At 42.0% G+C, this 12,386-nt stretch overlaps 1 protein-coding gene across 1 annotated transcript in view; it reads left to right on the top strand.

The window, feature by feature from the left end:
* Nucleotides 1–12,386, top strand: part of megf11 (multiple EGF-like-domains 11) — a 171,360-nt gene that overhangs the window by 136,613 nt on the left and 22,361 nt on the right. Inside the window, 3 exon segments of the mRNA XM_036149265.1 lie at nucleotides 4,274–4,437; nucleotides 4,552–4,654; nucleotides 11,709–11,855. Of these exon segments, the coding sequence (XP_036005158.1) occupies nucleotides 4,274–4,437; nucleotides 4,552–4,654; nucleotides 11,709–11,855 (414 nt within the window).

The following is a 12,386-nucleotide window of genomic DNA, read 5'->3' on the forward strand; positions in this document are numbered from 1 at the left end:
GACAAAGCCAACATGCTTGCTCTGCACATCTGGTACATAATCTCCACCCTGGAGTTTTCCGCGTGGGAGCCAAGAAATGCATTCAAGAGTGCTAAAATAAACTGAGTTTACACCGAATTAGATGCAGATTGGTAATGGCTGCTATAAAAATGTATACCCAATGGTCAGAATATTTTATTTTTAAACATTTAGGTATTTACATAATTATCAACTTAATTACGTATCCATCAGCATAGAATTAAATAATACAATTGCTGTCAGGATGCTTGGTTGTTTTTGTTAATTAGTTAATCCCACTCACCTGTGTTGAGCAATTTCCGTTGATTCCCCGTTGTATTAAAGTTCTGGGTTTTTGTTCCTCCTGTGTTGCATCGTCTGTTTTCATTCCCTGTTTTCGTTCCCTGTTCCTAAATTGTGTATTCTGGGAGTTGGCTCCGTTAAATATTATTTCCAGTTTGAGCCTGCCGTCGTCTTGCTGCTAATTTGGTCCTTCACCACAAACCCTGACAGAACGATGCAACCAAGAGAAGGACCAGGCAACAGGAGCAGAAGTCATCACTCTGTTTGAATAACTACCTTCAGCAGGCGAGGAAGAGCATGCGCCAGGCAGATGAGGTGGAAGAGCGGCAATTGCCGGGTTGGTGCTCAATGTTGGCCATTCCTCTTCCTGGTACCGGTCCCCAGCGTTACTACTCCTTTCTCCACCACAACAGGGCAGAAGATTCCAGGTGTAGTGGGCGAAGAAACTCCTCGCTTGCCAGGGCTGACACCCCGCACGCTCTCCGCAAGGGTCAGCCACCAACGCCAGCTCCGAGACACCTGATGGCGCCTGAGCCTCCTCCTCACCTCAAGCTGCAGCCGCCTCGGGTCCCAAGCCCCAAGGTATCCGACAAGTCCAGGCATGTCCAGGTAGCCATGCCTTGTGTTGCAGAACCCGAGGTCTGTGAGTTTGTTCGGGTGGTCGAGGTTCCTGTCTTGGACCCAGAGAATCCCAGCATGACAGGTCCAAGAATTTCTCTGGGGTTCACTATTGGATTCCTGTTAGAGGTTCTGAGTGGTCTACAGTCTTATTCAGAGGTTCCCAGTGGTTTCCAGTCTTCAGAGGAGGTTCCCAGTGGTCCCCAGTCTTCAAAAAAATTCAGAGTGGTCTCCAGTGGTCTTCAGAGGAGGTTCCCAGTGGTCTCCGTTGCCGCCGGCCTCCATGGTTCCTCCATCGCTGCCGACCTCCAGAACACTTGGTCGGCTCGGGGCTACGTCCAGGTTTTCCACCAAAACTCTTTTTTTTATTTTTTTTACTTTACCCCTCCTTCCAAGGCCCCCTCCCCCCACCCTGGTTGGGTTCTTTTTGTTTGGACTCTATTGGGCATCTGGAATCCACCCTTGAGGAGGGGGTAATGTCAAGATGCTTGGATGTTTGTGTTAACCTGTGTTGAACAATTTCCATTGATTACCTGTTGTATTTAAGTTCTGGGTTTTTGTTCTTCCTGTGTTTCATTGTCTGCTTTTGTTTCTTGCTTTCTTTCCCTGTTCCTATGTTGTGTTATTACGTGAGTTGGTTTAATTAAAAACTATTATTTTCTGTATGCGCCTGCCGTCGCCTTGCTGCCTCTTTGGTCCTTCACCGCAAACCGTGGCAATTGCAAGCTCAAACACAGGTGAAAAGAAAAATCATGTAATATGCCCCCTGAACATCATTGAAATTTTGTCACAAGATATCGACAGCTTCATGAAGATGTGCCACTATTTTACTTATCACCATAAAATCACTTGCAGCATGTATTACCACCATAATCTGCAATTACACACTAAATGTTTGACACATCCCTTTCATTGGTAAATGTCATAATAAATGTTTTAGTAGGGTAAATTTAAATGTTTATGTATGTGCAGTCTTGCATCTATGCGGTGTAAAGTCTTTTGTTCTGTGACATTTTTGGAATGCAGCACGAAAGCCCCCTATAATAGGTTTTTCAACTATAAATGTTACAGGAACATTTCTTAAACACTACCATTTAAAGATGAAATGTCTCCCTCACAACGTTGCTTGGCCTGACACTGTTTGGTGAGTAGTAATATCCTCTCATCCTGTTGTTGTTTTTCTTTTTTTTTTTTTTTGCTTGTGTTTAGAATCTTCTGTAAATTAAACGCTTTAATAACTTTAATCTGGGCTTCAGTCTTTATTCTGGGATGAATCATTTTCAGAAGATGATAGTCGTAGAACAGAAACTGGTCCACTGAATTTTTTGATGAGGAGTAAATGTTGACGTGAAGTCACTAAATCCAAGCCCAGTTGAACACTGTAGAGAGATTTGGTGATCACCATCATCAATCACTTAATGAGCTAATAATTTTGAAAGACTGGTATTCGTTCCTCCTGTAGAGTCTTAGAGATTTGAAAAATGAGTGCCATCGCACGCTGAAGCATTTCTGCCAGCCCACGGTAAGCGAATGTAAGTTGTTATCCATCTGTATCTGATAAACGGAAATAGCTGAGTGTTATGGGAGTTTTTGCATCACATGCATCATGTTCAAATAACTCTGACATGTCTTCAGATTTCAAATCCGTTTATCCATCTATTCATTTTCTTTACCCACTTAGTCCTTGCAGTTTTGCAGGGAGCTGGTTCCTTTCTACAGCAGCCAACAGGCGAGAGCTGTGGTAAACCCTGGGTAGTACACCAGTCAATCAAAGGGCAATACAAACTCACGTCTACAGGCACTTTAGAGAGACCAAAAAGCCTAAAACACATGTGTTTGATCGTTGGAGGAATCTAGAATACCCAGAAAAAAGCCAAACATGGAAGAGGAGAACATAAAAACTCTACGCAGAAAGGCCCAGCTGATATTCAAACACAGAAGCATCTTGCTGTGACTTGTTATCACTGTTTAACCCAGACCTCTAATCCAGACTACAAATGAACACAGTTGTGTTCATTTGTGTACAGTGTGATTATATATAAAAACATATAAGTTATACGAAAATATGAAAAAGCTATATGGTCAAACTTTATTCAACATGTTCAATAGCGAGCAATGTTTTTGACCGAATATGTAATCTCTGTTAGCTAAAATTAAACATTTTTCCTGAGTTTGCTGCATCTATAACTTCACCCCCATTATGTATTAAAATACAGTTGTAATTGTAATCAAATATTTACTGTATAAAAATTAACGCTGTTCAAAAAAGGAACATTTGAAAAAACATTGGCTCTCAACGAGAGAGAAATCATGCTGGATATCTGCACTGAGGGAGGGATTAATCTGAAGTCACAGAAAAAGTGGAACTGAAAAAAAACCCTGATATAGCAGGTTGGTCAAATTTGCTGAAATGTGATTGCATCAACTCAAAATGATACTCGGTGGTTTGTATGGCTCTCACGTGCTTGTATGGGTGCCTGACAAGATTGGGGCATGCTCCTTATCAAATTACGGATGATGTCCTGTCTCCTCTCAGATCTTGAGCAGGGCATCACTGAGCTCATGGCCAGTCTGAAGTGCAACCTGGTGATGTTGGATGAACCTAAACATGTTGTCCCAGAAATGTTCAGATGGGTTTAGGCCCAGGGAGCATGGAGGCCAGTCAATGGTATCAATTCCTTCATTCTTCAAAAACTGCCTGCATACTCTTGTTCATGAAGACAGGCATTATCATGCACCACGAGGAACCCAGGACCCACTTCACCAGCAAAGAGTCTTACAGTGGCTATCAGGATTTCATCACAATACCTAATGGCAGAGTCCCATCGTGTATCCTGTACAGGTCTGTGCATCCATCCAGGGATATATATCTAACCCACCAACACTGACCCACCACTGAACCGATCATGCCGAACAACGTTGCAGGCAGCATAACGTTCGCCGCAGCTCTCCAAACCTTTTTGTGTCTGTCTCGTTGGTGCCCTTTTTGTGCACCTGTTCTGTCTATTTGAATAATTATGTGCAAATATAAACTACACTGGAATGTTGAGCCATTTGTTTACACAAGTTTTTTGTCTCAGAGATGAACATATCTTGCTGCAAAATGTCATTATCAACCCTGCATCAAAAGCAGCCAACCTTGTAAAGATGGTGTCTAAAATTGATAAGAGAGTGTCATCATCCATAGTAAAAAGCCATAACAACACCACCTAGCAAGGAAGAAGTCAGTACTCCATAAGGAGTACATTCTAGGAGTTCTTTATTATAATCTATTAGGTGTTTTTGTTTTTAAAAATTAAATCCTTTGATTACAAATCTTAAATATAATTTTTTTCTGTTCTTTCTTTTATTCAAGGCTGGCAGGGTGTGGACTGCTCCATTCCTTGTTCCAGCGGTACATGGGGTCTGGCCTGTAATCAGACATGTTTATGCAGCAACGGAGCTGCGTGTGACCCCGTTGATGGCACCTGTGCTTGTTCTCCCGGGTGGAGAGGGGAGCACTGTCACGAGTCCTGCCCTGTAAGTGTCATCTCAACAACAAAGGGGTCCAAACCTTTAAGACTTCTGTACAACATGTACCAGCAGCCGTGTGTTTTGCTTGATACCTGTACCTAAAGTTTCTGTTGTTGTCAGGATGGCACCTATGGGCTGGACTGCCGTGAGCGGTGCGACTGCAGTCACGCTGACGGCTGCGACCCTGTGAGTGGCTACTGTCGCTGCTACCCTGGCTGGACAGGTCAGTGCTGCTTCCTCACACATTAAAATAGGCTCATCTTAGAAATCCAGAGTTTTTCTATTAATCAGCCTCATCAGCACAAAATCAAAGTGATCAAATGACCAGTAAGGACACTGATTTACAGATGCAACAAATACATAGGGGCATTCATGATTTTATTGTTGTGCATTGTGTTTACGGGATCTCTAAGCGGTGTTTCATTAATTGATTGTTCAGTTTGTTTTGCCGTCGAGCCAGTGGCATAGTGGGATCAGAGATGTTGAGACTTTAGCTCTAAATTAATTATTTTGACTCATACATTGGATGCTGGCATGCATTCAGGCTTGTATTACATCTAATATTGTTTTTTACGACCCAGCAGAACTAACTTATCAGATTTAAGCAAATGTTTAGTCCAGAACTCCTTTAAACTTTCTGGCATTGCCTATGATATTTGTTAGGGGTCCAAGCCTACCGAAGCAAAAAAAACAAGACTGCAAAAAGCAGCGGTGTTTCTATACATCTGTCAGAGCATAGGAACCTATTGTAATTGCTTTGTGGTTGTTTTTTTCCCCCGATAAACTAACACTGCAGCCTAACTTGGAAACAAAAACTGGCATTTCTTCCTTGGAAACTAAACACAATCCTTACATCGCTACTCAGACATAAAAACTCAATACTGGCCACGAGGGTATGGCGCCAGGGCTTAGGTCCTGTGTTTTGGCTTATAACTTGTGAACCATAATTCGCACTTTGAAAATCTTCTAGGTAAGGGATATTTTAATGACTCTGCTGCAGACAAGCTAGACCATGCTAATTTACATCATATAAAAAAAAAACATCTTGCTACATTGCCACAAATGGAACACTTTATGATAAAAATGTCAGTAGGTATAAATCTCAGGGACATGGAAATGAGCATAAATGTATTATCTTGAGATAAAGCCAATCAGTTTTGAGGTGAAATGTTAGGCTTTAAGAAATATTCACTGTTAGTAAGCTGAAAATTAGCTGGCATGTCTATAAATGGCCAAAGTGGGTGTGTTTAATGAATGAAGGCAAAAATTAACCTCTCATGCTAAATCATTCACTTCTTCACATTATGGCCTACTTTAAGTCTGCTTGTGTTTTAAATTAACACTTATATTTCTCAGTTTGTTTGGAATATTACAATGAAATTAAACGCATTTCTTCTTAACAACCTGTTATAAAAACTGTTAAATATGGTTTTAATCTTTTCTTTTGGTTACGCACTATTTCCCAACACATTTTCGTAACAGATTCAAATGACTGAATTTTTTTTTTATTTGATATAAAAAAATCAAGCTTTTATCAGACACAAACCTGGTCATTCATTTTGAGATTTTTACAACAAATGTTATGTCCATCCATCCATCCATCCATCCATCCATCCATCCATCCATCCATCCATCCATCCATCCATCCATCCATCCATCCATCCATCATCCATCCATTCATTTTCCGACACGCTTATCCCTGCTGGTGTCGCGTGCCTTCGACTGTCCTACTTCAACTGTTTTACTGAAACATAATTAGTTCAACTTTGTAGTCCAACTGTTTTTAATATTAGCTTTTAGTTTCTATTCTCCCATGTTTTTTTTATTTATACATTTTATTCCAGCTTGCTTTTATTCTGTTTTATTTTCCTATGTTTTAATCAGATAAAGCACTTTGGATTGTCTTTGTACTGAAATGTGCTATATAATTACATTTGCCTTGCCTTGCCTTGCAAGGGGTTCTTGAATGTTATATGTTGTAGTTAATTTTGGCGATTTTGCAACTATCCTGCTAGTGCAGTTTTCACGCATATTCAATTGAAGATAGTCCAATCAAAAGTAGATAGTCCAATCACCTTAAAACTGTACAGATATTAGTATAAAGCATCATAAGGAAACACTAGAAATAATAAGCTGATAGGTCTCATAAATGGCTTTTAAAAATAGTTTGGGACTTGTTTGGCATTAGCTAACTTCTTAGCTTAAAAATAACTTTTTAAAATAGCATTAGTAGTACTGTCTTTGCATTTGCTCTGTGCTCAGTTGCTAATGTGTACTGTACACTGCTTAGTGCTGCATCTCTGCTCTCTTAGCTGATGGTGTGATGTTTATGTCATCGACCTCTTAAGTCAAAGTTAGAGCAACACAATGTTTGATGGAATAGAGGGGACAATGGAATGGAGGTGAGCATTTTCAAAATTTCAATTTAGTATTTGACCTCACTGAAATGTGATAGTAAAGGATTCCCCTTACATCCAAATACTTATATTGATGTACTTATCATCCATGTTTCTCATCATCACAATAATTTTCACTGTTGGAAAGTGCTGCCGGAGGAAAATGTGAATGACAGAGCAAGGATGAAGATCATTTGCTCAAAAATTATATGTTGTTTCTGAATGTCAAATACAAGAGGCTAATTGAGGATCCAGCCTTTTAGTCCAGGTAGACTGGAGGAATCAGGGAGGAGAATAATTCAGGAGGAAAGGTCAAGCCCGTAAGCGCCCAGAGGTCCGCTGATTTCAGTCTCTTGAGCTTAGGGCATTTATTCCAGGAAACAATGTGGGTTTTATTAGGTGCAAGAACGAAGACGACAAAATGGGCCTCTCATGCTCTGAATCATGCACAGGTTGGGACCATCTGTCAGCTTTAATTGAGTCACCAGGGTGCAGGGCTGGGGGCAGTGTGCAGCCCAGAGGGTCACACAAACATGCACAAGTACACACTTGATCCACAAAGGGGAGTACTTTGTAGGATTCGATGCAGTACAGTCATCCGGGTCAGCGATGGAATGAAATTCCTATTTACGGAAAGTCTAATTCTATATATATTTTTTACACACACTCTGTCATATCCATGGGTGTGCTCAGTTCAGAGCTGGTATGGCTTTCTGCTGTCAATTAGCTGTTAGTTTTAGTGCGAGGTTGGCAGGGAATGCCATAAACTTGACTGGAGTGTATGCTCGCAAGTGGCATTTGGCAGATTTACATGGTTGTTGTTGAGCTGTCGTAAGCCTGACATTAGCAAACAGAAATTGTAAGGGTTCACTAACAAGACACTTGATGGTGAGAATATGGGAGTGTAACAATGTAAAACAGCACCTTTACCTTTATTTGTAGAGATTTTGTCAAAACATTGCCTTGTAAAAGTAGTAATTTCTCTTGAACTGGAGCAACCATGAAGTTAATGCATTTTATTGGGATTCTATGAGACAAACAAACACAAAGTAACTGTATGAACATTACACATGGTATTTTAGCAAATTAATATCTGAAAGCGTTTCATGTGCATATGCTCTCATGTTTGCAATAGGAAAGGACCCAAGTACAGAGAGGAGCTGTGGCAAAAATAGAAAATATGTGTTTAAAATGATTAAAAAATAAGAAAACGTATAAGGGGAGTCGCTGGAGGGACATCATAGAGCACAGGAAGAATAACAGGAACAGTAACGGATAGGGTACTGCTAGAATCCAGCAATGAACAATGAGAAATTAGGATCTTAAATACTGAAGCATGGGCAGAAGATGATGGAGGAACCAGAGGAGTTAATCTGTGAAATTTTGGAGCAGCTGTGGAAGAATGGAAGCAGGGAAGGAGGTAGGCGGGGGGCTCTACTTGGCTCCACTCACTTTGTGAGCTTTTCAGCAACTGTTTTTTTTTTCAAGGCCAGCCAGGGTGTCTCCGAACAGATGATTCTCTCTGCTGTCCTCACCAATCTCTCTCTTCACATTTGCGATCTGAGGTATTGCAGGCCCCAAACCAGACAGTGATGAAGCTGGTCAGAACGCTCTCCATTGTCCCTCTGTAGAAAGTGGTGAGGATGGGAGGAGGAAGGTTTGTTGTTCTTATCCGTCGCAGAAAATGAAGACTCAGCTGTGCCCTCTTCACAAAGAGCAGAGGTGTGGAGGGACCAGGTCAAAGTTTCTATGATCTGCACTCCCAGGAATTTGATGGGGCTGACTCACCCCCATACGGCAAAGTTAATGAGGAGGCGTGTGTGACTTGGTGGATTTTGCCTAAAGTCAGCCATGATTCTTTTATTTTGTTGACATTCAGGGTCAGATTGTTTTTTTAACCAGTCCACCAGGTGTTTCACCTCCTCTCTGTAGCCAGTTCGTTGTCATCCCTGATGAGACCCACCACTGTCTTATCGTCCGCATACTTAATGATGTGGTTCATACTGAATTTGGCATGGCAGTCTTGGATTATCAGGGGGAAGAGCAGTGGGCTCAGTAAACAGCTCTGAGCAGAACCTAACCTGGCAAGCCAGGTTAATACCTGTAGCACTCTACGTCCTGCAAATGATCAATCTGGGACTGCTAACATCAAATCCGTTCGAGGAAAGGAGGAACATTCAGCAGAACTCTCCGAGCTGAGTGCCTTTGTGTATGTTCCTTTGTGCAAGGCTCAGGTGGCCTCTGGCGGATCTTAGTGCCCCTTTGTCCCCACACCTGAACGCTGTATTTCATATTCTCAGTATTTTGCATATCCCATTGCTCATTCAGGGTTTCTGGTTTGCCCGTGTGGAGATGATCTTGGACGCAGAGACATCCTCACAAAAACACCTGTAGATTGTGACCTTTATATTCTTTCTTCTTTTCTCTGATGCTCCTAAATAAAATCCAGTGGAACCAATTGCCTTCAAAAGTCAACTAAATAGATTAAATAGATTACAACATTATGTAATTTATTCTCGGTATAAATTTAGCTGTTCTATGAAGGCTTAATTAGTGAACAAACAACATCATAAAGATCAAGAAACACACCAAACAGGACAATGAGGAGATATTTAAACCTAGTTTTGAAAGTCTCACAGTGCACTGCTCAACCCACAATCTAAAAATAGAACAAGTATGGCACAGCTGCAAACCTGCAAACATATTTGCGTCTCTGTAATATGAAATGCTTGGAAGGTAGCACATTAATCAGACACTCAACCAAATGGCCCATGGTAACTCTGGAGGAGGCGCCGAGAGCCACAGCTCAGGTAGTAGAATCAATGTCCAGTGTAACTATCAATGGTGCACTCTACAAATATGGCCTTTACACAGGATTGAAAAAAGGTAGTAAAGCGTTATTGTGGTTTTAATCAAGCCATGTTGGGGTCACAGCAAACATGTAGAAGGTATAAAAATGTGAACGTTTTGCCCCACATGTAAAATATGTGGGGTTGAAAACTAACACTGCACATCACCCTAAGCACATCCTCCTCATCGTTCCGCATAGCAGTGGCAACATCATGCTGTTGACAATATTTTCTTTAATAGGTCAGTTGTTGACCAGAGTGGTCAGCGTTGGATGAATATAGGACAATCCTGGAAGAGAGCCTGTGAGAATTGCAAAAGATGACACATACAACAAATTAACCTTCCAGGAAAACAACACTAAACACGAAGCCCCAGCTACAATGGGGAGGTTTGGATCAAAGTGCATATACTGTGTGTTCATATGACCCATTGAGAGTGCAGAGAGTTATAGGAAAACCTTTATGTCTTTAGTTGGGAATGCTGGTTGCCACATACTCCAAAAGCTTTCAACTGTAATTAAAGCAAAAATAGTTCACAGAGTATTGACTCAGAGGATTGTTATTTGCAAAAAAGAAGGAAAGAAAGAAAAATTAGTACTATTTTTCTCCATGTTCACAATCATCCCTTATCATGTTACATAAAATTCCACTAAAGTACATTGAATTTTGTTGTTGTCCTGTATCAAAATTCAAAAAATTTCAAAGGGAATTAATACTTTTGCAAGGCACTGTTTAACAGAGCAGGTAACAATACTGTACGTCTATGTGTGAGAGAGCAAGAACAAAAACAAAAAACAAAATCAAACAGTGCCACCTCTGACAATTTTTAGCAAAAGACCTGAGTTCAAGTTTCCCTCGCGCTTTCTTTCAGGCATGCAAATCCCCTCTGTTTGTCACCATTAGTCTGAGAAAAGCAATGCTCTGTCTGCATTCATTTTCCCACAGTGAAGGCAGTCACAGTTTTTTTTTTTATTCTGGCTGGCCCAGAATAACACTTGCCTTGCTTTCCTTTTGATGTCCACAGCTCTGCTCATGTCTGAATCACCCCCCCCCCCCCATCCCATCAGCACTAACATTTCCTTTCCTTTCACTCCTCCATGCCTTCCCTAAAGTGCCGTGGGTACTGTATAACATGACTCCTAAGAGTTTAGTCCAGGTTTAATTCAAAGGTTGCGCGCCGAGGCCGCTTTAATGGCTACACCTTCCTCTGATATTCTTATTCAAAGGAAATTTCAAATGAGACTCGAACATGGCTGTTCGAGAGTTTGGGTATGTCTGTGTGAGCGCATGCGTGCAACTGCGCTTACATAAAGTATATTACTCTTTAAGAAGCTACATGTCTGTATGTAGCGCAGTATGTGTAACTTTTCTCCTTTCATCTCACTTTTCTGAGAGGCTGAGAGAAAAGGCGCTGCTGTTCTGATGGATGTGCTAATGCATTCATGTGCACACCGAGAACCGTGTGGATGATGTGGTTTTTTTTTTTGTCCGTTTTTTTTTTGGGGGGGGGGGGGTTGGAGCTGCACCAAACACGCTGTGACACTTCCAGTCTGTACTCTTGTAGCCTGAGTACCTCCCTTCAGCTCTGTACACAACCCCAGCTTTGCTGAAAGAGAATGAGAGACAAGCTGGGGCTCTCTCGAGGCCCAACCCTGTTAATCAACACAGTGCACTGGCAAGGAGCCCCAGTCAGATCAAATATAAAATACATTTGGAAAGGAGAAATGGAGTATCAGAGATGGGCTGGGTTTGAAAAAAAAAGCACACACACACGCACACATACACACACACACGCACGCACACGCACTTCAAACTGGATGCTTTATTTAGGACTAAAATCATTTTGGGATCCATGATGATTGAATTACCCGGCATAGATCTGTTGATATCGGGCATTGTGAATGTCCTCCCTGTAAACGATGTGTTTTTACAGATGGCTATTTAGAATGTTGCGGCAAACCAGTTTTTTTTTTTTTTTTTCCCGCTCTTACTTTGCATCTGCTGAATATTCGTTTTGTTAATGTGCCTGCAGGAATCCACTGTGATAACGTGTGCCCACAAGGCTTCTGGGGACCCAACTGTTCAGTCAGCTGTTCCTGTCAGAACGGAGGGTCCTGCTCTGCCGAGGACGGCACATGTGTGTGCGCACCTGGATACAGAGGGACCTCGTGCAAAAGAAGTGAGCCTCCCCTTTTCTGTAGAAAACAAGGCAGCCTCTCTTGATCCAGGCCTCTGAGCGATAACTGGCGGACGGTGAGAGCTGCAGCGGTAACAAACTCCATCACAGCGCTGACCTTGTTTTGATCTTTGAAGAATTGTTAAAGGTTGAGCCAACTAAGGAGAGGCACTCAGCTGTCGGTCAGTGTGGCTCGAGTGTAAATCCTTCATCACAGCTATCACTTAATCACAGTGTCTTTTTCCCCATGGCATCCCTCAGACGCACACACACATGGAAACGCGCGCGCGCCCCTCGTCCTCCTACACTGTCCTTAACAACCAGCTCACAGTGGGAGACTCGGTCCTTGCCTGAGGCTCATCAGTGGGCATGCTAACTGGGAGCGCGGGCTCTGCTCTCTGGAAAAAGGGTGGGGGGTTTCTGTCTGAAGCCGCTCTCAAGTGAGGAGCTCACTGATTGGGAGCGAAATTCACAACCACAAACCTGTAAACATCAATTTGAGAGGAAAATAAGAGAGCAGCTTAAACGGGCTGC

This window comes from Fundulus heteroclitus, chromosome 2 (assembly GCF_011125445.2).
Source record: "Fundulus heteroclitus isolate FHET01 chromosome 2, MU-UCD_Fhet_4.1, whole genome shotgun sequence".
Taxonomy (NCBI): Eukaryota; Metazoa; Chordata; class Actinopteri; order Cyprinodontiformes; family Fundulidae; genus Fundulus; species Fundulus heteroclitus.